Source organism: Puntigrus tetrazona, chromosome 4 (genome assembly GCF_018831695.1).
Source record: "Puntigrus tetrazona isolate hp1 chromosome 4, ASM1883169v1, whole genome shotgun sequence".
In the NCBI taxonomy this organism is placed as follows: domain Eukaryota; kingdom Metazoa; phylum Chordata; class Actinopteri; order Cypriniformes; family Cyprinidae; genus Puntigrus; species Puntigrus tetrazona.
This window is the reverse complement of record NC_056702.1, coordinates 20,654,757-20,679,827: the sequence shown is the minus strand read 5'-3', so window position 1 is coordinate 20,679,827 and position 25,071 is coordinate 20,654,757. Positions and strand designations below refer to the sequence as shown.

The following is a 25,071-nucleotide window of genomic DNA, read 5'->3' as shown; positions in this document are numbered from 1 at the left end:
ATCAAGTGCACCGTCCCTCAACCACACTGTCACAGAAGACCGGACTGCAACAGTTTATTAAGCGGCATGTTTTTCTTGTTTTTTTTGTTTTTTTTTTGTTTTCCCAATGTATGACCCTAATTTCCTCATGGTTCTGCTGGAGAAGGGGGATTGCTCTCTCAAGGACTACACAGAGGATTTTGTGGTCCTCGCCAACGACTCGGACAGCTTCTTGTGCTCAATTCACTTCTGCATACTTAACAAGTATGTTAAGTATGCTTATGTTTCTCAATATAGTGTGTATCACCGGTCTGCAAAGAAATATAGAGCTGAGTATCATCAGCATAGCAGTGAAAGCTAACACCATGTCTCCTGATAATATCTCTCAGGCGTATCATGTACAGTGTGAAAGGTAATGGCCCTAGTACTGATCCTTGAGGTGCTCCATATTTTACTTGTGAACAATATGATACCTCGTCATTTACTGCTACAAACTGATAGCGGTCAGATAGATGTGATTTGAACCATGCTAAGGTACTTCCACTGATGCCAAAATAGTTTTCTACTCTATTCAAGAAAATGTTGTGGTTGATAGTTCTGAGAGCCCATTGCACTAATAAAGAGATACAACCACGATTAGATAATAGAAGCAGGTCATTAGTAACTCTAATGAGATCAGTCTCAGTACTACGATACGGTCTAAATCCTGATTGGAAATCCTCGCAGATACCATTTTTCTCAAAGAAGGAATATAGTTTTGAGGATAGTACCCTTTTCTAGTATGTTTGACTGAAAAGGGAGATTAGAGATCAGTCTTTGGGGTCAAGATGAGTTTTTTTAATTAGAGGCCTAACAACAGCCAATTTGAAGGTTTTGGTGACATATCCTACTGACAATGATTAACCCTTTGGGCACCAGGTGTTGTATTTTGACATCAAGATTTCAAGCTTGAAAGCGCTTAAAAACAGAGATCTTTTGTAAAATAGGAAAATGTCGGGCATGATTGAAAGTTTATGTGGGGTGTAAATATAGATCTAATTTGCATCAGGGGCAGCCATCTTTAATTTTATAATATTCAGGAAATAGTAGATATTGAATTGATCTCTGAACTTATTTGCATGTGTTTTTTTGTATTTTTAACTTCATTCAGAAAAGAGGAAACCAACAATACAACAGTAGAAAGTACTAAATTATTACAATATTATTATATATTGATATATTATATTAAAACGCATAGCCTACTTTCAGTGAGCTTCTGTGATCCTAGACATTACCCAGTAATCCTCAATTTCTGCCTTATTACCAGCTCCAAACAAAAGCAGATTAGTTTGATAAATAGTACCCGAAATATGGAGGGAATTAGAGCATTTGGCTTGCTGTTTAGTTGTATTATATTAAATAAAAATTATATTAATTATTTTTTTTTTTAATTGAAAGAAACACGTATAAGGAGAAATGTAAAATTAACAAACCAATAAATGCTCTTTATTGTCATTATTATTATTGAGTAATAGTAATTGGTGTAATAATAACCAATTACATTATTCTTATAGGTTATTTATCACCACCTTCTGCAGGAGTATAAATGAGAAAAAATTTACTGATAATTTACTGATAACATATGACTGATTTATATGAAAAATATAAATAAGATATAGAGTAGATGTTGTTTTATAACTCCACCCACCATCATTCCAACCAAGATCAAAACATCCATGACAAGTTTGCTTCGGGTCAGTTTTAACTGGTGAAATTAAGGCGGGCATATTTGAAATTACGCGATGGGAATCATGGGACCAGATCGAAAGGCGTTAGAGGAGAGAGAGAATGCCTTTATCATTTCAGTTCAGTCAATTTCAAGGTAAGTTGTTTTTGTATTCCATAAAAATGTTTTGTAGTATGTAGGGTTATTTTTCGGTATTTTATCATTAATGCTATAGTTGTCACAGAAGAGGGGTCTGAGGTGTGCGGATCCATTCGCTGGCTTTTATTGAACAAAGGCATGGTCAAAGCAGGCAGGCGTCAAATCAAGGCAAACAGGTGTATCAGAGGCAAGGCAACAACAAAATCCAAAAACAGGCAGAGGTTGGGTCAGGCAGCAAACAATCAAAGTATCAGAAGGCAGGCAGGGTCAGAACCAAAGAATCAATGACTCGGGAAACACAAGAAAACTCGGAAAACAACAATAGTACAACAATCCAAACAGGTGAACAATGCAACCAGCAGGCGAGTGGCCTGCTACTGAATTTATAGTCCAGGAAGAGGAAGTAGTAGCAGAGGGAGTGAACGCAGATCACCCAGAGGTAAGGGCTCCCTCTGCTGGCTTGGTGACAATAGTCAGTGTTACTTTTTTTAATTTTAACATGAAAAAGGATCATTTTTCTTGACAATCTATACATAGTTAAAAAGATTAATAACAGTGATGTTTGATTTGTTTATCCACGGTGTACGATGAATGTGGTAGTGGCTACGGCAAGTTTACGGTATTCAGCGGTGTCCCCCGCGTTTTCTGCTAATGTTTCACAGGCTATCAATGTTAAAAGGTATGGATAGCACAGTGTGATTTGCTAAAACTAAAACTCTAATGTAGCCTAGTGATCTTCTTTTATAAATCCAGGAGTAAGAAAATCTTTTATAAAATTGTGTATGTTTTGTACTTTTATCAGGGGCGCTAATAAGCCCATTTTAGGAGAGCTTTATATACACTTTATATTGCAGAAAATGAAAAAGATACTCATAAGACAGCATAATTTTGCAAGTAATAGTGGTCCTGTGTATTGTTTTGTTATTGAACATGCTAATGAATAATTCATATGTTTTCCTCCTTATTAACAAACATTTGTTGCTTATGTCTGTTCTTTGATCTTAACAGGACAATTTACTGGTTCTTTTGAATTACAGTGAGGCTAAAACAGCAGTTCGGAAATGGAGTCAGAGAGAGTTTTACTTCACTTTAACAGAAAGATCAGTCATTACAGGCCAGGTGTCCGTTGGTGCTCCTATTTGCCAGTCCAGTCTTCCGAGAAGATCTTCTGAGATGTCTCCTTCTCTGCATCTGGAACATTCGTTTTCCTGCTAATACAGATTTCATCTCTGGCTCATCATCTTCATACTCTATCTGTGATCCTCAAATCTGTGCTTCTAGATCCTGCAGAGTTTAGCTCGTACCCTAATCAAACACACCTGAGCATGCTCCTCAGTGTCTTCGGGATCATTAGGTGAGGTGAGCTTTAGCAGGGTTGGAGCTAAACTCTGCAGTGCATTGGACCTCCAGGGCATGATTTGAGAAACCCTGCTCTAAAAGCTACTTATGTCATGCTTAGTATTTTTTCTAAATAAACTACTTTTTTATTACAATGCTACGTGTGGTCTCTTTTTCTGCTATTCAATAAAATGAAATGAAGACTTTGTTCAGTACTTTTTGACCCATTGGGACCCCTGTCAATACATGTGGGTTCTTTCTTACAGAAGAAGACTTATAGCATACGGACCATTTTCAGAAATTAAAGAAAGTTCTCCATCAAAATCTCTCAATATCAGAAGCAGTAACAAAGTTAGTGGAATTCCTCAAGAGACTAGAATGTGATAAAAAGTTCCAGGAATGTGGAAGTCAGTGTACATTACTTTGTGACACACTTGCATATTCTAGTATTACAGAAGATTTTTCCAAGGTACTGTCTGGGCAAGCTTTCCCAATGATATTGGGACATTGACTGTACCATCAAAGGTGAAATTTTCACTAAGAGTACATTTACATGTACAGTTTTTCTCAGTTTGCAAAACACAATAACCACGCTTTTGAACTAAAAATTCAAAGCCATAACACAATTTTTCAAAAAGCACACCCATTTTTCTCAACTATAAACTTTAAACCAGCTTTGACAAACGAGTCAAATTGGGTGAACAGTTGCACAACTCTACACACTCTGCTGTAATTAAATGTCATATTTCATAATGTCAGAAGGTCATTTCAGTCATGTGAGGAACCGATTATATTAACGATCATGTTTGTGACTTTTTTTATTTTTAAACAAAAATAAAACATCTCACTGTTACCGATTCATCATGCAGCTCAAAGCATTCTGGGTAGAATCTCTTCAGTCTCTTCTGATTCATCAACACAGTTTCACTGATGATCCAAAATAAAGATAAAACCCAGGACAGAGGGTCTGAGTGAATGTGGTCTGGACTGTGTGAATATGAGTAACTTTGTCAGAGATGCTAAAGAAGGACAGAGTTCCTGTGCTCTCATCCACATACACTCCTATTTTACCATACACTCCTGATCTTCTGTTAATGATGGGCTTCCCAGAGGGATGAGTGTTTATGTCATTGTGGCTGAATAAGTATCTGTCAGGAGAGCAGAGCAAACTCCAGGACTGATCGTTACGTCCAAACCAAAACTCTCTACCCTGTCCCTTCCTCCTGATGTTCTTGTATGTCACTGATATATACACATGTCCCGTCCACTCGATCTCCCAGTAACAGCGTCCACACACACTCTCTCCACACAACACCTGCTCCCAATGATCAAATCTGTCCGGATGATCAGGATACGACTGATACTCAAACACATGTGCCACCTTTCTGTTCTCCTCAGACAGAATGAGACGAGTGTGTGCTGTGTTTGGATCCAGTGTGAAAAAACACTCATCTGAACACAAGAATAGAGACATTTAGAATGTAACAACAATCACTACAGCTGTGTGTGTGTGTGTGTGTAGACGTACATTTCTTGAGTCCTGCTGTAATCCTGGATTCTCCACCATGATCAACACTAGAAAACACACAACAAGATAGAAAGTCTTGATGAAATCAGTAAGGGATCTGGAATCTGAAGTGGATTAAATTAATTTCTAATCTAGCCTGCTAGGGCTATCAGGACAAGGGGCTCAGATTAGGTCTCGTTTAAAAAAATGTAGTGAAAATGGATGGTCCACAATGTTTTTACAGTAATTCATATAAATTCGTAGATGAGCAAGTGATATCTCAGAGTTTTTATACTGGTCTTTCTCAGGTCAAAAAGGAAATTATGTAAAGCAGAAAATCTCTGGGCTTAGATGGTTTACACTTTGGTCTGTAGTCGGAAGGGATCTATTAACAGTGTTGAATGATAGTCTAGCAATCAAATGTTTGCCAGACCAGTGTCCCAAGCAACATTTATTAATAATTATTATTATTATTTTTGAAGCATTGTTTGGAATTTATCTCACCAGTGTGTAAAACTGTATGTTATTGTGCATTTTTGAGGGTTTGTGCTAAGTTTGCAGGGTTCCCATGCTTCTTGAAAATTTGAATATCAGGCACATTGATTCAACGCCTGGAAAGTACTTGGAAACAAATATAGGTCCTTAAAAGTGCTTGAATTAAAATGGAAACAAATTTGTGTAGTAGAACTGTGTTATTTAAAAAAATGTCCTATATGCGTTGTTAAAGACAAAACGAAACAGCATTGGGGATGGAGATGACAGAGCAAGAAAAAAATCTTAGCATATGGGCTGATGCGCTCTAAGACATTAAACTTCACAGTTTCAATCAATAAACAAACCTAATTAATTTAGAATCTTTTTCACTGGGTTTTTGTAGAATAAGATCAACAAAAAAAAAAAACAATTTCTCCTTCTTGTCAAGTTAATATGCTTTTTTATTGTTGATTGATTGGTTATTTTATTGATTTTTATTATTATAGATTTTTTGGTCAGCATATAACTCCCAAACTTACATTTGTGTTATTTCATAATTTTGATGACTTTGAAAAAATTATAAATAGACGTTTAACCTTCTCTGGGAGTGTCTACCCCAAATAAACAGTGCCTAAGGGTTAATCTGAGGTTAACTCATTTATTATAATAGTGACATCGTGTAGCATGTAACTTGTATATTCAAAGTTAGGGCTTTTTTGTCACTTCAATTACATTTTAATACTTGCAATATAAATTTTATTCCATTTTTAATATATATTTTTGCTTCTATGAAAGCTATAGGAAGGCTGCCATTTTTGTTGCATTTTAACTGTCTGCTTCTGTTTTGTGGCCAGTTAGGTAATTAAAAGGTATATTGTTTTGTTATTGATTTGTTTTGTCTTAGCAGTTGAGAAAATATTGTAGCTTTTGTGCTCTTTTAATCCCTTATATTGTTGCATGCTCCATAAACTTCTAGACTCATATAGATATACAGAAACATTGAAACCAAAACCTCTTGCTCAACATACTTGAGTTTTTTCAGTAAACAGTTTGGATCCTCCAGTTTTTCAGAGAGCAGCTTCACTCCTGAATCTCCTGGGTGATTGTAGCTCAGATCCAGCTCTCTCAGGTGTGAGGGGTTTGAAGTCAGAGCTGAAAACACATAATGACAGCCTTCGTCTGTCACCATACAGCCAGACAACCTACAAAACATACAATGGAAAAAGGTAATTTTGTGGTAATTTGGCGTAATCAACAAGAAACAAATATTGGTGAGGGTCCTCCCTCACTGTAAAAAGTAAAAGTTGTTTCAACTTAAAATAACTTGTTGAGTCGGCTGGTAGCAATGCAACTCTAAAGCCCTACCATATCACCATATCAAGTCATAAGATAAAAGGTCATCCATGGGTTTGAAATCAATGAGAACTCTAGTTCCTCTTCAGGAACTTGAGCCGCATTGACCAGACACTAGACACCTCAAGCGTGACAGCTCTAAATTGTATGTGTAATCAATCTAATAAAATGGTGCGATGTCATGGTTGGGTCGTACAAGGCCAACATACTGAAAGAGCATTCTTCCTTGTATGAAACATCTGGAGTTGAGATTGAACATCAAGAAAAGTGTGCTTTCTCCAGCTCAGACAACCACTTATCTTGGTGTGGTGTGGGATTCGACCATGATGAAGGCTCGTATGACCCCAGCTCGGATTGAGTCGGTCCTCATTGCAGTCGCAAGGGTGAACGAAGGCCAGACACTCACTGTGAAGCAGTTTTAGAGATTGCTGGGTCTGATCGCAGCTGCTTCCAACGTCATACCTCTTGGTCTGCTGTACATGAGATCCCTGAAGCTGTGGCTCAGGAACAGGGGTCAGAGCCCTCAAATCAAAGTGTCAAGCCCAGCTTTATGTGCCTTTGATACATAAGGCCCGGTGCTGGGAGCTGCTTGTCACTGTGTAACGCTAGTGACAGATCCATCCCTCACTGATTGGTGAGCGGTCATGAGTGGTCTGTGGAGTGGTCGCCATCTCATGTGGCACATCAATTGCCCTGAGATGCTGGGTACTGAAACACTTCCTCCCAGACATAAGAGACTGACACCTGTTGGTGTGCACCGACAAGAAATATGTGGTTTCTTACATAAACCCCCAAGGAGGTCTGTGTTCACGCCCCTTGTACAAGCGGACACACCAGATCCTGTGAGAATGTACAGACTCCTCTCACTCAGAGCTGTCTACATTCCTGGACCTCTAAATGTGGGAGCAGACATACTGTCCTGAAAACATGCCAGCATGACATCCGACAGTTTATCCTAGATCTCATCTCATATATTTTCAAATCAATGTTACCCAAAGTGACCTAAACTCATACCACATGCAGAGATGAATTCATGCAACCATCATTTATTGCAAACTGGGTTCAGTGTCAGTGAATACAAACTTCACTTATACATTGCATATGTGTATATTCATGCATTTCTATACTCAACAGAGTCATGTTCATTTCAGACCTTGTCTAAGCTGCTAAGGGTGTCCTGCACACAGCTGCAAGATAGTGCTGATAGCTAGTGTAGTGCTGTCAGAAGTAATTTTTTTAAGTTTATATAGTAATTGTTTCATACCATTTTGCTATTTCAATTTCAATATAATCCACATCAACAGACAACTCTATAAACATGACAAAATGCATGCAAATGTTTTTGTCTATTGTCCAGGCATTGCATTAAGAACAGAATAAACATTTGTTGGCTAAATTTACTGTGGAAGCATTTTGTTATTTATTTAATTTTATGGAAAGCCATTTACCTCAGTGTCTCCAGCTTAGAGTTTGGACTCTTCAGTCCTTCAGAAAGCAGCTTCACTCCTGAATCCTGCAGGTCATTGTTACTCAGGTCCATCTCTCTCAGGGTAGAGTTTGAGGATTGTAAAACTGATGACAAACTTTCACAGGACTGAGAAGTGAGGTTACAGACACACAACCTGTGAAGAAAAAAAAAAAAAAAAAAATGCATTAGTTTGAATATTCGGTCGATAATTACTATTCGAAAAATGTGTTAATTTGCTAGCTTCAAATACAGGTAATTCAAGCAGTTATAACTAAATGCACAGGGTGCTGTGGAGAGTGTTAACATGTGGATAGCATTTGATCACAGAATATCATCCATTGCTTTGATCAAAGTGATCTTACTAAATGATCTGACAAACATGTAATTACTTCTAATCAACTGAATTTATTCTAAAATTATCACTACAATGAGAAATCACATAAAAGCCTCACACAGTGGATAGAGGAAAGACAGCTGTCCATCACTGCATTCACTATTGTCATTATTTACAGGCCTCCAAAATATTCTCCAGCCTTTGTTGAAGAGTTCACAGAATTGTTATCAATGATTTGTTCAGAATTTGACTGTTTTGTGATTGCAGGGGATTTTAATATCCACATAGAAAATGCAGAAATCAAAACTACAAAAGAATTTGTAACCGTTTTAAACACTTTTGAGCTGATTCAGCATGTGCATGGACCTACACATCACCATGGGCACACGCTAGATTTACTCATTAGTAAGGGTTTACAGCTTTCGTCCATTGTTATCAAGGATGTAGCACTGTCTGATCACTTCTGTATTTTCTTTGATATATTGATCTCTGCTACCACTGAATCCAGATCTGTCACTGTCAGAAAGAGATGCATTAACAAGAACACTAGTGTGCTATTTATGAAGGCTGTTTCTTCAATGCCAAGCATTTCTGCCGACTCGTTGATCTTCTCCTAGAGTCCTTTGACTCAAAAGTTAAGAATGTCATGGATGACATTGCACCTGTAAAAGTCAGTAAGAAGACTGGCAGACAAAAGTCATGTTGAGAAAATCAACAGCAGTGCAGATCATGAAAAGGCAATGCAGAAAGGCTGAGCGGACGTGGCGGAAGACAAAACTTGAAATCCACTATAGCATCTATGACAGCCTGCATGCTTTTAATGTGGAATTAGCCACAGCACGACAGAAGTTTTTCTCAAACCTTATAAATAGTAACCTGAACAACACCCGCACTGTTTTTGCTACGGTTGAGAGACTGACAAACCCCCCAAGTCAGATTCCCAGTGAAATGCTTTCTGACAGCAAATGCAATGAGTTTGCCTCATTCTTTTCTGAGAAGATCGAAAATATCAGAAAGGCAATTAAAACATCAGATGATGTAGAGATATGTCAGATTCAACCACAATCTCAAAAAGGAGTCACTATGTGTGTTCTTGAAGCAATTGATAGCAAAACTTTGGAGGAAGTAGTACAGCACCTAAAATCCTCAACCTGCTGTCTTGACACACTCCCACATCCTTTCTTAAAAGCGTGTTTGACTGTTTAAAAGCTGACATCTTAGAAGTGGTGAACACATCACTTCTTTCTGGGACTTTTCCAAACGCCCTGAAAACTGCGGTTGTTAAGCCCCTCCTGAAAAAGAGAAATCTTGATAACAGTATATTGAGTAACTATAGACCGATATCAAATCTTCCGGTCATAGGCAAGATCATTGAAAAGGTAGTTCTGAATCAGCTGAACAGCTACTTGAACTCAAATGGTTATCTGGATCATTTTCAATCTGGTTTCAGACCGCACCACAGCACAGAGACAGCGTTAGTTAAGATAATAAATGATATTCGCCTAAACTCTGATTCTGGTAAAATATCAGTGCTGGTACTACTAGATCTTAGTGCTGCGTTTGACACTGTCGATCATAACATTCTTCTAGACAGACTGGAAAACTGGGTCGGGCTTTCTGGAATGGCTCTAAACTGGTTCAGGTCATATTTAGAGGAGGGGTTATTATGTGAGTATAGGAGAGCATAAGTCTAAGTGGACGTCCATGACATGGAGTCCCACAAGGCTCAATTCTTGCGCCGCTCTTGTTTAGCCTGTATATGCTCCCACTAAGTCAAATAATGAGAAAGAATCAAATTGCCTATCACAGCTATGCTGACGACACGCAGATTTACCTAGCTTTATCACCAAATGACTACAGCCCCATTGACTCACTCTGCCAATGCATTGATGAAATCAACAGTTGGATGTGCCAAAATTTTCTTCAGTTAAACAAGGAGAAAACTGAGGTCATTGCATTTGGAAATAAAGATGAAGTTTACAAGGTGAATGCATACCTTAACTCAAGGGGTCAAACAACCAAAAGGCAAGTCAAGAATCTTGGTGTGATTCTAGAGACCGACCTTAGTTTCAGCTGTCATGTCAAAGCAGTGACTAAATCAGCGTACTATCACCTAAAAAATATTGCAAGAATAAGATGCTTTGTGCCCAGGCAAGACCTGGAGAAACTAGACCATGCCTTCATCACCAGCAGGGTGGACTATTGTAATGGTCTCCTCACTGGCCTTCCCAAAAAGACCATCAGACAGCTGCAGCTCATCCAGAACGCTGCTGCCAGGATGCTGACTCGAACCAGAAAATCAGAGCATATCACACCAGTCCTCAGGTCCTTACACTGGCTTCCAGTGACATTTAGAATTGATTTTAAAGCACTTTTACTCATTTATAAATCACTCAATGGACTAGGACCTAAATACATTGCAGATATGATCACTATTTATACACCTAACAGACCACTCAGATCACTAGGATCAAGTCAGTTAGAAATACCAAAGGTTCACACCAAACAAGGAGAATCTGCTTTTAGTTATTATGCTGCTCGCCTCTGGAACCAGCTTCCTGAAGAGATCAGATGTGCTGAAACATTAGTCACTTTTAAATCCAGACTCAAAACGCATCTGTTTAGTTGTGCATTTACAGAATGAGCACTGTGCTGCGTCCGAACTGTGCTACTTTGCTTCTTTTATTTTAAACTGTTTTAAATCAATCTCTTTTTGCTTTAAATTCAATTTATCTTAAATCAGTGTTTTTATTTTATTTTAATTTCTTTTATTGTTATTTAAATCTTGTAATTATTTTATTTCCTCTTTTGTAAAGCACTTTGAATTACCATTGTGTATGAAATGTGCTATATAAATAAACTTGCCTTGCCTTGCCTTGCCTTGCCTTGCCTATTGAAGGTAAGCGCAGCTGTACTCCGATTGAGCCTAGAGTTTATTTGATAGCGAAATGAACTTGAGACTTATATAAATTTTCCTTGAGGGAGGGTGGTTTAACACAAACTGCTGTGAAGTTGATAGCACACATTATCTTTGTCAACATGTTGTTATTGTTACCAGACTGAGAAAAAAACTTAATTTAAGGTACATTTAGAAGAGATAAAAATTTATTAATATGAATTTTTTCAGATTCAGGTTCAGATTTCAGATTCATGTAGTTTATAATCTCGAGTGCATGTTTGTGCTAAATACATTATCGGTTATCGGTATTCCTTTTTGTGTTTGTTGCGTGTATTGTGGAGATAGCATTTTAAGCTGTTGTTTGTAAATCTTTTTTAGAAAACTATTTATTAACTGAAATAAAATGTAAAGTGTATTTTGGTACATTCCATCCACATCTCCTGCTGATTTCTTAAGTAAAATCGAACCTGCGTTTCCTTGTAGCACCTGTGGGAGCATAGTATTTCCTTGGGTGGCGTAGTCATATCACTTTTTTTTTCCCTTAAAAATAATAACAGCAGATGTTGGATCCGAGGATCGTCACCTTAACGCGGTGGAGGGGTTTGAGTGCCTGAATGACCCTAGGAACTAGGTTGTCTGGGGCTATATGCTCCTGGTAGGGTCTCCCAAGGCAAACAGGTCCTAGGTGACAAGCCAGACAAATAGCGGTCCACCTCACCCTTATGGAAAAAAACCATACTAGAGTCGCGACGTCGCACGGTATGGCGCAGCCGGGGTCCCGCCATGGAGCCAGGCCTGTGGCTGGGGCCGGCATGCGAGCGCCTGGTGGCCGGGTCTTGCCCCACGGGACCTGGCCGGGCTTAGCCCGAAACAGCGACGTGGGGCCATCTTCCCGTGGGCCCACCACCTGCAGGAGGGACCGTAAGGGGCCGGTGCCTTGTGGTTTGGGTAGCAGTCAAAGGCGGGGACCTCGACAACTCAACCCCTGGACTCAGAATCTAGTTCTAGGGACATGGAACGTCACCTCTCTGGGGGGGAAGGAGCCTGAGTTGTTGCGGGAGGTCGAGAGATACCGGCTAGATATAGTCGGGCTCACCTCCACGCACTGCTTGGGCTCTGGAACCCATCTCCTCGAAAGGGGCTGGACTCTCCACTACTCTGGTGTTGCCCACGGTGAGAGGCGGCTGGCTGGTGTGAGCTTGCTCATAGCTCCCCAGCTTAGCCGCCATGTGTTGGAGTTTAACCCGGTGGACAAGAGGGTCGCCGGGGACCTGGGGGGGGACTCGACCATCACCCTGGCTGAGGTCACTGAGGTTGTTGAGAAGCTCCTCGGTGGCAAGGCACCAGGTGTGGACAAGATCCGCCCGGAGTACCTCAGGTCTCTGGATGTTGTAGGGCTGTCTTGGCTGACACGCCTCTACAGCATCGCGTGGACGCAGGGGACAGTGCCTCTGGACGGGCAGACCGGGGTTCCTCTTTTTAAGAAGGGGGACCGGAGGGTGTGCTCCAACTATAGGGGGATCACACTTCTCAGCCTCCCTGGGAAAGTCTATGCCAGGGTACTGGAGAGGAGAATCCATCCGATAGTTGAACCTCAGCTTCAAGAGGAACAATGCGGGTTTCGCCCTGGACGTGGAACACTGGACCAGCTCTATAGCCTCTTCAGGATGCTGGAGGGTTCCTGGGAGTTTGCCCAACCAGTCCACATGTGTTTTGTGGATTTGGAGAAGGCTTTCGACCGGGTTCCTCGTGGTGTCCTGTGGGGGGTGCTCTGGGAATATGGGGTAAGGGGCCCTTTGCTAAGGGCTGTCCGATCCCTGTATGATCAGAGCAGGAGCTTGGTTCGCATTGCCGGCATTAAGTCAGACTTGTTCCCAGTTCATGTTGGACTCCGACAGGGCTGCCCTTTGTCACCGGTCCTGTTCATTATTTTTATGGACAGGATTTCTAGGCGCAGCCGGGGGCCGGAGGGGGTCTGGTTTGGTGACCACAGAATAGCTTCTCTGCTTTTTGCTGATAATGTTGTTCTGTTGGCTGCATCTGGCCAAGACCTACAGTGTGCGCTGGGGCGGTTTGCAGCTAAGTGTGAAGCGGCTGGGATGAGAATCAGCACCTCTAAGTCTGAGGCCATGGTTCTCAGTCGGACAAGGGTGGCTCGCCCCCTTCAGGTTGGTGGGGAGTTCCTGCCTCAGGTGGAGGAGTTTAAGTATCTTGGGGTCTTGTTCACGAGTGAGGGAAGGATGGAACGAGAGATCTACAGACGGATCGGTGCAGCTTCTGCAGGAATGCGGTCACTGTACTGGTCTGTCATGGTGAAGAAGGAGCTGAGCCGCAAGGCAAAGCTCTCGATTTACCGGTCAATCTTCGTTCCTACTCTCACCTATGGTCATGAGCTTTGGGTCATGACCGAAAGGACGAGATCCCGGATACAAGCGGCCAAAATGAGTTTCCTCCGTAGGGTGGCTGGGCGCTTCCTTAGAGATAGGGTGAGGAGTTCAGTCACTCGGGAGGAGCTCGGAGTAGACCCGCTGCTCCTCCACATCGAGAGAGGCCAGCTGAGGTGGCTCGGGCATCTGTTCCGGATGCCTCTCGGACGCCTCCCAAGGGAGGTGTTCCGGGCATGTCCCACCGGGAGGAGGCCCTGGGGAAGACCTAGGACACGCTGGAGGGACTATGTCTCTCGGCTGGCCTGGGAGCGCCTCGGTGTTCCCCCGGATGAGCTGGAGGAAGTGTCTGGGGAGAGGGGAGTCTGGGCGTCCGTGCTTAGACTGTTGCCCCCGCGACCCGGCCCCGGACAAGCGGAGGAAGAAGAAGAAGAAGAAGAAGCAGTTGCTAAATGGAACAAATGCAGCCATTACACACAAACAAAGCAGCTGCTTCTCTGAAAACTATTTAAATAGCCATTTATATTTTTGTATAATTAACTAGATTAAAACATTTGTTAATTCATTATCATTAACAAACTGTCAATTAAAAATTATTCTAAACATTTAAATAATCTTCTGTAATTTAATGTTTAGGTTTTTTTTTTTTTTACAAAGGGGTATTCTAGGTTTGGGCAAATAATTTCCCAGCTCAGAGCCGTCTCCTAGGACAGCGCGCCAAATATGCATAAACCTTTACTCTGCATAGTGCGAACTCATGAAACATCTGTTTAATCTTAGACTTAAACATAGTGATTCAGTGAATATCAAACCTCAGTATGTTCAGTCGACAGTGTGAACTCTTCAGTCCATCAGAAAGCAGCTTCACTCCTGAATCCTGAAGGTGATTTCTGCTGAGGTCTAGCTCTATCAGATGAGAATTCGATGATTGTAGAGCAGAAGACACAGTGTCACAGCATGTTTCATCAAAACCACAGCCATCAAATCTGCCAAAACAGAATGTTTTTGCAATAATTTATTGTCCTCTATAGTCTGCTATTTCACACATTTATTTCACACAATATCATACATATTCTGAGATAATTATTTAGTGATGTAAAACAAAATCTTTGAACAGCAGTGAAATTACTCACAGAGCTTTTCCGCAGCATCTTATAGCTGGAAGGAGTCTTGTGTACTGTGACGATGACAGTGTAAACCTCTTTGGGTTGAACTCATCCAGCGCCTTCTCTGAAGTCAGCAGTATGTAGGTCAGCACTGTACACATTGAAGGTGAGAGATCTCTTCCTGGATGTTCATCTGACCTGAGGTAACTCTGTATTTCCTCATATAATGAATGATCTTTCAGCTCAAGTAAGCAGTAGAATAAGTTGACTAGAGCTTCATCTGAGATTTTGTTGATTTGTACATGTTTGAGGTATGCTTTTGTTTGTCTGATGGTCTCTGTGGTGTCATCAGTGTGTCTGATGCTCTCTGTGGTGACTTCAGTATGTGTTACCAGGCCTTTGAGCAGGTTTTGACTGGATTTTAGTGAAATTCCCATCAGAAACCGCAGGAACAGATCCAGATGTCCTCTCTGACTCTTCATGACTTTATCAACGGCCTTTTGCAATAGCTTATTCAATGTGACATTTTCTTCTGACTCAAAGAAAAACTGAAGCTCCTGCATGTCCTTGTTCAGGTAGCAGGTAAACACATGCAGTGCAGCAAGAAACTCTTGAACACTCAGATGCACAAAGCAGAAGACCTTTGTCTCATGAAGTCCATCTTCCTTCCTAAAGATCTCAGCGATCATTCCTGTGGGCTCTGTGTCTTTACTCACATCAATACCACATTTCTTCAGATCTTCCTCATAGAACACAATGTTTTCCTGCTTCAGCTGCTCAAATGCTAGCTTGGCTAGCTTCAAAATCATTTCTTTATTTGAATGTAAGAGCTTTGTACGTTCTCTTTCTGCTTGTCCATCATACTTTTGACTCTTCATGTTCATCTGTATCAGCAGGAAGTGAATGTACATTTCAGTGAGTGTTGTGCTGATGTTCTCTTCATTGTTCTGAAGTACTGTAGCTGTGATCCAGCAGAACACAGGAATGTGGCACATGATGTAGAGACTACGAGACTTCTTAATGTGTGAAATGATTCTGGAGGACAGATTCTCATCTTTGAATCTCCTTCTGAAGTACTCCTCCTTCTGTTGGTCAGTGAATCCTCTCACCTCTGTGAACAAACCCACATACTGAGGAGGAATCTGATTGGCTGCTGCTGGTCGTGATGTCACCCAGACAAGAGCTGATGGAAGCAGAGTCCCTTTCACCAGACTTGTAAAGAGCACATCTACAGATGCTTTTTTCTCAACAGTGTTCAGTGATCTACTTTTAAAATTTAGAGACAGGCGACTCTCATCAAGTCCATCAAATATAAATGCTAGCTTACATTTTGTATACAGCTTTGATTTTTCCAGGTCCTTCAATTCAGGATAAAATTCCAGCAGAAGCTCATGGAGACTGAAATCTTCATTTGTCATTAAGTTAATCTCTCTGAATGGAAGCAGGAACACACAGTGTATATCTTGATTGGCTTTTCCTTCTGCCCAGTCCAGGATGAATTTGTTTACAGAGACAGTTTTTCCAACACCAGCAATGCCTTTAGTCAGAACAATCTTTTCCACATTATTTTCCCTTAATAATGTAAATAAAGTGTTGCAATTAATTGGTTTGTCTTGTGTTTGTTTCTTATTTAAAGCATCTTTAATTTTCATAATCTCACGTTCCTGATAGACATCTTTTATATCTCCTTCTGTGATGAAAAGTTCTGTGTAAACAGCCTTGATATTAACTTCATTTTCTTTCTTGCACTCAAAAATCCGTTCTGCTTGTTTCTTCATGTTCGTTTTGTGAGTTTGCAAAAATTCCTGCATCATCCAATTCTCTAATAAAAAGAGAAGAATTTAGATAAAAACATGATGCAAAAACTTTGTGAATTGAATTGAGCTTCAATTTTTTCACCTGCAGCAGCACAGTTCAGATTTGAATGTCAGGCCTATCTAAAATGCAGTCACAGTGTGTGATGAGGGCTTTAATAGACAGTCCTGTTATGTATGAACAAAATTGCATATAAACTTAAACATATGATGTGACGATATGGTTTATCTGTGTTCACTTTGTGCACAGAGTTTGGGCTCTTACATGAAGCACATGTCACGTGGACTATTTTTATAACAAAAGCAAAATTAGCTTTTGGTGGCGTGGTCACATTTAAAATATTGGGATCAAATTGGCGTGGCATTGGTTTCATATGGATTACTTTATCCACTGTGTGACATGGATCTAATAAACTTGGCTATATCATGTACACAGACAGTAAGGGTGTCAGACAGGCTCTGATGTATGCACTAGAGGTTAACAAAAAGATAATGAGAAAGCATAGTTTAGCTGTTGAAAAGAGAGGAAGCTGTGATAGAGGAATAGAGGAAGTTTGAGGTATCTGACACTGTGAGAAAATAATCTTTGGTCGCAAAGCCATAACAACGGTGGTCTTGTTTCACAATGGACATCTTTCATCAGGGACAGGCAAAAATTGTGCAGTGTGTAGAAGGCTGTAGGATCTCACTATCATGGGAAACTGGAACAGTGTTGATGTAGATCAGGCATATACAGTGTTCAGATTTTTGGATGTAATGTTTCTACTATTTACCTTTTGCTTTTCTGAGTTCCTCTGCCATCTCTGAAGACTTCTGTTGATCTGGTAGAGAAAAAAAAATGCATAATGAGATCACTAGAAAATTCAGATACATGTATTAGTTGAGATATTATTCCACAGCAAAATTTGCTAATTCATATGAGTCTTTAATGTTAAAGTTATGAGGTTGTAACATTACCAGTCTTTACTTTGATGTTAGTAGAACTAGTAGTGTGTCTAGTCATAGTAAAGTAAATGTACCGTTTCCTTCAGCATTTGAGCCATAAATGGTTACTGGTCCTGTGAAGGTGTTTCCGGTCAATAAAGGAGCATTTACACTCGCACCTTTATCAGCATATATATCAACGCTGACTGTAGTTGGGGCATTTCTCATCTGGACCGGATCTTAGTGTAATGAAAAAGATAGATTATTAGATTTCAGAATTGAACACAAAATATAAATTTTACAGAATAACAGACTGCTGGTTTGTAAAAAGAACTGCCAGTGTCAGGTAAAAGTAAAGCAGGTGATAAATACACTTCAAACTACCAAAACAATGAGTCTACAGCAGATACAGATGGTGAAGTGTGACTAATCCAATCACAGATCCAGTCTGTATCCAGACCTGATTGTGGATCAGGAGCTAGAGGCCACTTCTACAGCCCTGACCCTCAGTGGAAACCAGACCACCTAGATGAGCCCCAGAGACAGATCCTCGGGTGAAGAGGTCATGGCCATGGACACAAAACCACGTTATCCAGACAATTCTGTCTGGGCGGTGGGGAACTGGCCCTACAACTAAGCCTGGTTTCTCCTGGTTTCTGTCACTGGTAGAGTTTCGGTTCCTTGCTGCTGTTGCCTTTGGCTTGCTTAGTTGGGTACACTTAATGTCTGGCAATATTGTTGACTAGTGTCACACATGTTGACTCTGTTGTTGTTTTCACCTCCCATGTGCTCTGTGTGCCCTACCTTTTGTCCTGTTAATTGTCTAAGTGTGTTCACCTGTGTCTAGTTAATTTAGTGATTTCCTTTGTGTATTTAAGTTCCAGTTTGCTTCTGTTTTATTGTGCATTCTCGTCGTTTATACGTGTGGTTTCTGCCTGCCTGCCTGCAATATTGTTATTTTGCTAGTTTATAGAAACTGGTAAAAGTTATTTTCTCGTCTAGCGCTCCTTTCAACAACCACACCGTTACAACTAGATTGCACAGATACTAATTGAACTGAACTGAGCTGGACACCGATAACACTAAATCAATGATGACCTGAATTTAACTGAAAAACTGGAAATTATAAAGACGCTTTCACAATCTGTATTGTATGAAGCACTACATTAATAAAAGTGACTCGACTTGAAAAAACAAATATAATCCATTATAATCAGTGATGCTCTCTATGTGGCATAAACTGAGGAAAAATAAAAAAATGTTGCCCCATTCTGTTTATTATGTATTAACTTCTAACACAAAGGACACATTTTTTTCCAAAAGGAAACCTAGCAGAAAAAAGTTGGTGAACCACTGGTTCAGTTTAACAGTTTCAGTTGTGTCTTTATTTCTTTTTATGTTCAACTAATACCACATTATCTGGTCTCCATTGGGGAACAGGACTCTACTTCTGTGCCAAGCTACTTACCTAAAATACAGCTCCAAGTCTCCCGAGTCTACTAACGTCTGCTCCCTGTGTGTCTGTCTCCATTACCGATCTGCCTCTACTACCGGTTACCAGCTCCTAGACCCATCTACCATTCCTCCACTAACTCTGTTTGGTAATCCTCATATCTCTTCCAAATCATTGTCGATTGAATCCTTAACTCACCTCTCAGTCCGACATTAAGTTTAATAAAGCCTCTTTGTTTAATTCTAAATCTGTGTCTTGAGTCTGACTGCCCGTTACACTTACCTTGTTTTTCTCTCTGTTTTTCAGCTGCCTCTAAGCAATTATGTTCATCTGTGAAGAATAAGATGATTAAAAACTGTTTAAATTAAGCATGTTAATAAAATAATAAAATTATATATAATAATTTAGTGAGATATTGTTCTGTGGAACTGAAAAGTCTCAACCAGATGTCTCGAACTTCAGTCTTTGGCGACAACAGCATTTAAAAAATGTGTTTCCGTTTTGACTGTCATCCATTGCATCCATATCCTGCTCCGAAGTCATCTTCTGTCACTGACTCACTTCTGAAGGACAAGAAGAAAAGCTTTGTATTTTTACTGCACTAGTATTACAATATAACATACTCTACTGTATGGTAATGCAAATAAAAGTTGAGATGGGTGTTATTCGATTGTTAAAAACAATATTGTATCAGATATGAATGGATGCTATATAATTTTTATGCCACTAATTTCAAAGATGTTTTTTCAAACATGCTCTCTCTCTCTTGTTACAGATATAAAATTTAATTCTCTTAAACTTGGGGCAGATTTTTATTGCTGCCTTGACTCAGTGTTGGACCAAACCATGTGTTTCAAATTTTCTTATTTTTTTCCCCCCTAAATAGCAGATGCATGGCGATAAGCAAAACACTTCGGATTGCATTCATGTTCGAATTTGCAATCTTGATGTCAAGTCTTACAAGAAATGATAACTGATTATTTTGCCTACATCTCTACACCAAAATCAACAAAAGAGCAATGAAATGGTTTATTATGAGCAGTGTGAAACGTTATTACAGGTAATCCAGTATTCCGTTATTCCGGGATTTATGATAACCCAGGTTTAACAATTTCAAGTGTCACCCTCATGAGTGTTATTTCTTATGCTCAAGACAGCGTTTAAAAAGGTTATTTTTCAGGATTCTGAGAGATATCTGACCTTTACTTTTGCAACACTACAAGAAGACATAACTGTCACGTTTGAAGGTTTGAGGCGAGACAGCACTCGAAACTCGAAATAAACTCGAAACAGATTTAATCCAAACGGGCAAAAATAAATATACAAAGGCAGGCAGGACAAAAACCATCGCCCCCCTCCCGGAAGGTGCGTCCTCGCACCGAAAAAACAAAACAAAAGGGAGCTTGGGAGGAGGTTCCGTTGGAGGACGGCCCCCAGGAGGGGCAGGCAGACAGGAGTCCAAGGAGTTGCAGACGGAGGGAGGAGACAGGAGGAGTCCGGAGCAGGAGGAAATCCAGAGCCCAGCCATGGTGGTCCACGATGGAGCCGACGGAGGGAGGAGCCATGGAGGAGGAGCGACCATCGACTCCATGGGGCCGACCAACGGCGGAGGAGCAGGAAGCGGAGGAGACTGAAGCGGAGGCGGAGAGCCGAAGAGCCAGGGTGACGTCGAGGCGCTGGAGGTCCTAGGCAACACCGCAGGCTTCGGCGACTGACGCGGAGACAGGGGACGGGAAGGACGCTGCAGAGCCAGAGCGACAGAGGACTGAGGTGGGATGGAGGGACGTGGCGAAGCCGGAGGAGAGGAATCTCGAGGCGACGGATGGTCGACGACAGACCAAGGCGGAGCCGGAGGGACGATGGAGCCTTGTGGAGCTGGTGGACTGACGGAGGAGAGGAGGGAGCTAGGAGCCCAGGGGGAGCCGACAGGTCTACGAGCCGAGGTGGAGTCCAGGACTCGGAGAATCCTTCACCCACGATGGCGATGGAGACTGACAGACCCGTGGCGAGCACCAGCTGGTGAGCTAAGGATGAGCGCAGGGGCTGCTGGAATCTATCGACGGTGTATGGTAAGGGCTGGAGGGTGGGAAAATGTGCTCAGGAGGGAGCACACGAGGCGCAGGCACCGGAGAGAGCACATGAGGCGCAGGCACTGGAGGGAGTGCACGAGGCGCGGGCACTGGAGGGAGCACACAAGGCACGGGCACGAGGCACGGGACGGAGCACACGTGGCGTGGGCACGGGACGGGACGGAGCGCACGTGGCGCGGGCACGGGACAAAGCTCTTGGGTAACAGTCTCTAGGGTGCCCTCTTGAGGCAGGCATTCAGAACGGCTCGGCGGAACCAGCGGGCTAACAGGATAGCTGAACGGGAATAGGAACCACGTAGGGACATCGACGATCGGACAACGTGAACTCAAAACACACAGGACTAAATACACGAGGAAATTTATTAAATTAACAGGGAGCAGGTGAAGACAATTATACAATTAACATGAAGTAAAGGCAGGGCACACAGAATACGTGGCACGAGACAAAAACAATAATAACAGTCCAGAGACGTGACAATAACTCAGGGGAGAAGTAAATAAGATTATTTTTTGTTTTCTTTGCACAAAAAAAGGCTTTTCATAGCATAACAAAACTGAAGTTGAGCTACTGATGTCACATCCTGTTTTACAGGTTTATCCATGTATTTATGTTTCTGGACCAGGATCGTTTTAGAGATTTTACAGTTTTACTGTATTTTTTTATACTGCCTTGATTAGTAGAAGAGACTCCCTTAAAAGACATTACAAATCTTACTAATCCTAAACTTATGAGCGGCAGTGTATATATTTTTAAGTTTTGTACTATATGTGCGTAGATTTGAGGATCCCTGCTGTATGTGATGTTGAGGTCTTTCAATAAAACGATCAAATTAAATAAATGTTTTAAATGCATATCATATATTGATAATTTAAACATTAAAATCATCATATTCTATACTTGCTAGCATAAACTACACATGTAAAAGGATTGTCGTTTTAGTTTTTTTTCATAGATTAATTCACATATTTTACAGTTTTTGGCACTTTAGAGACATGACATTCAAATTCAAATTCAAATTCAAATTTTATTTGTCACATACACATACATACATGGTACGACATGCAGTGAAATGCTTTTTACAACTGTCCAGCATCAAAATAGAAAACAGAAAAACAGAATTTAAATATATATAAATATAAAATAAAATAATGTATAAAAATATGTATAAAAAAAGTGTGCAAAGTTTAAAAATAAAATGTAAATAAGTGTAGTGTCAAAAAAAAAAAGTGTAAAATGTAAAGTGGCTGTGCGAGTGTCCAGTGCAAAGTGGCTAGTGCAATTGTCCAAAGTAAGTGGCGAGTATCTGGGGAAAGAGGGGTGAACATCGGAATCCCGGTTTTTTATGCACAATTTTTTATTTCATATGCTTAAAACAGTTAAATCATTGTATAATATTATTATTAATTTTAAATGAGTCCTGAACCAGATCCAACATGATCCATGCGATCAAGATAACGAATGTCTAACTGCCATCATAAAACTCATAAACATCATAAAACTCATAAACATCATAAAACCACACCAAAGCATAAAATTAAATAACCTGGCAAAACCAATACATCGTGATCCACAATGCGAAATTCATTGTAAAATATAAATAAAGAATTCAAAATAACCAATTCACAAACAAAACAGCAGGGCCTACACGTCAGAGTTCTATGTGCTTAAAGCTCCACAAAGAAAGACCTGTCAGTTACAAAAGAACAAGGGAGATACTGCACAATAATAATAAACTTTAAAAATGCACAGTCCACTTAAACGTAGTAACCATGATACATTGCGTACAAACCTCTACCGTGGAATACGTTTATGCAATCAAGCGGAATGAGGACACTTTATATACCACATCTTGCTTGCTCCCATATCGAAGGTTACCTCCATGTAAAGCAAGACCTCGGTAGGGAATTGTCCGGGGCACAACACCAGAAGAAGACAGCCCAAGTCAGAACTTACGCATGAAGTTACGCATGCCACTACGCTGTACACCATTTAAAGGGTGAAATAAATACACATGCCACTGCCTACACACACTATTCTTATTAATTCAGTTATGATCCATTTCCCCTTTCTGTGTCCATAAAACAGAAAAAGTGATAATGAACACAAAGGAACTCTCAGGAAACTTGTGTTTCCTTGTCGGTCTGAACTAAACAGGAAGATATTTCACTTTCATAAAACAAGTTAAACGTGTTTCCTGCCTTCTTTCATACAGACATGAGAAAGATGCTGTAGTTGCTCTTCTTATAGGTGGCATAAACACAGCATAACATGCTATAAGCTTTCAGTTTAAGTTTATTGAATGTTCAGAGCAGCAAAATATATAACTATATACAACCTATAACTGGTTTCCAGTGTGGCTTGCTGCTCCACAATAGAAATAATAAGTTGTAATATAGTTATAACAAGCTTATAATATTATATATTGCAATGGCAATAGTATCAGGATGATTCGGCATCGAAAATCTGAAGGTGGTGAGAATGTTTGCTAAGAAAGAGAGAACCACCTATTTTCTATTTGTGCAAGAATCCTCACTGAGACAAATAATATGTCCAGAATTTACCAACTAATATAAATAATCTGATTGTAATATCTTTAATAGGCTAAATTCATTTAAGCCTATAAGATTCTTCAAGTATAAGTTTGGACCTTTTCCTTGCGACAAAACCACAAATGCAACTGTGCCAGAAATCTAACCAGAAAGCTCATACTGGTACCTTTGATCTTCACATATGTTCCACAACTGGCGTAGCGGAGTGCAGAATCGGCCGCGTCCAGTCCATGTTGGAGAGAAAGGGGAGTAGTCAGTCTAGTCTAGGGCCCTGCGGAGAGAGAGCGCCTCTCTGCAACGATCTGACGACCGAACCCCCTCCCCTGTAGACTTCCTGACTGCTTCCAAATGTGTCTGTGCTAGAAACGAGAATAAATTCTTCACACTTTTCCACACTGGAGAGAGCAAATCGGCTTGGGAATCGGCTCTAATAAAGTGAAGCTTAGCCAGACCAGGATCCGATTCGAGTTCTTTTACAGTCCAGAATCATGTTGGAAGATGATTTGTACCACAACCAATCGACCTGTTCCTTGGTCAACATATTTTGTTGACCCTGGAACAACATCTAGTCTTGACCATATCTCTACACCTAAACCTTACCCATGAGTAATCTCTACAGTAAAATGTAATGACGTTAAATAACACTGATGTACAAGAACCAAACACTGATTGTAAACCTAAACTTCTCAGAAACTATTATCTGGTTCTTCAAATGTAATTGGCTAATCACAATGTTGCTCCAGGGTCAACAAAGATGTTGATCCAGAAACATGTCTAACTCTGCAAAATAAGGTTCTGGTCCTTTCAAACTGAGTGCTGCCATAAGAGCACATGATAAGAAATACTGTGAATAATGAAGACTCAAAAGCACACCATGTGACAACAATATGAGAATGCGCAGCCTTTGCAGAGAAACGTGATCATCTGTTGATCTTGACAAATGTTTAAATAAATAAAATCATTGAAATCACCACAGCATCTCAGACACACAGAAGTAACAAGAAAAATAACCGCAGAAAAATGAAGCTCTCACTTCAGATCTTTCTTCTCCGTCCTCTGAGTCCTCTAATGCTGTACAGCTCTGAAACTTTTCACTTTTACAGAACAAGTTTGAACTAGATGTTCAGAGACACAAATCAGAAGAATGGAAGCCAAACTTGTCACAGCATGCACATTCACTCCGCTCTGGTCTGTTATTTAGAAAGGCTCTTTCTCAGGAAACAGTGCTGAACTTTTTGCTAAGTAGTTTTTACGTGCTTATGCGCTCACATCATTACATTCAAGACCTGAGGCAAATGAGCTTGAAAGCACAGGCCAAGTCTCACTTGCAGGCAAAAGAAGTACAAAAAAAAAGATTTTGGCCAAATTTGAGGTTTTTATAAAAATATGATATTTAAATTGTGCTTTTTCTGACACAGTTAATATATATAATATCTTCATATTAAGTGAATTTAAGCATATTAAATGCATTTCAGGATATATTTATTTTTTAATTTAAATTTTAATCTTTTACGGTGTATTTCATATATTGAAA

General features: G+C 40.4%; 2 protein-coding genes across 2 annotated transcripts in view; one reads left to right on the top strand and one right to left on the bottom strand.

Annotated features, from left to right (window-relative positions):
• The window catches only part of LOC122342952 (NACHT, LRR and PYD domains-containing protein 3-like), a 924,523-nt gene that overhangs the window by 813,074 nt on the left and 86,378 nt on the right, over nt 1-25,071 (top strand). The gene's annotated exons all lie outside the window — the stretch shown is intronic.
• Nucleotides 1,919-24,613, bottom strand: LOC122342964 (NACHT, LRR and PYD domains-containing protein 3-like). The gene is made up of 11 exons (XM_043237203.1): nt 23,704-24,613; nt 19,341-19,460; nt 19,180-19,227; nt 17,540-17,683; nt 17,294-17,341; nt 14,734-16,528; nt 14,413-14,586; nt 7,964-8,137; nt 6,191-6,364; nt 4,710-4,756; nt 1,919-4,633 (listed from the first exon to the last, which is right to left on the bottom strand). The coding sequence occupies exons 2-11, from the start codon at nt 19,438-19,440 to the stop codon at nt 4,095-4,097; spliced, it is 3,243 nt and encodes a 1,080-aa protein (XP_043093138.1). The 5' UTR covers nt 19,441-19,460; nt 23,704-24,613; the 3' UTR covers nt 1,919-4,094.

Excerpts from the sequence above, each read along its gene's own strand:
- LOC122342964 (XM_043237203.1), bottom strand. The coding sequence starts at position 19,440 with ATGACTTCGGAGCAGGATATGGATGCAATGGATGACAGTCAAAACGGA. Across the intron at positions 17,684-19,179 it reads AAAACAGAGAGAAAAACAAG|ATCCGGTCCAGATGAGAAAT; the intron begins GTAAGTGTAACG and ends CATTACACTAAG. Across the intron at positions 16,529-17,293 it reads GGAACTCAGAAAAGCAAAAG|AGAATTGGATGATGCAGGAA; the intron begins GTAAATAGTAGA and ends TCTTTTTATTAG.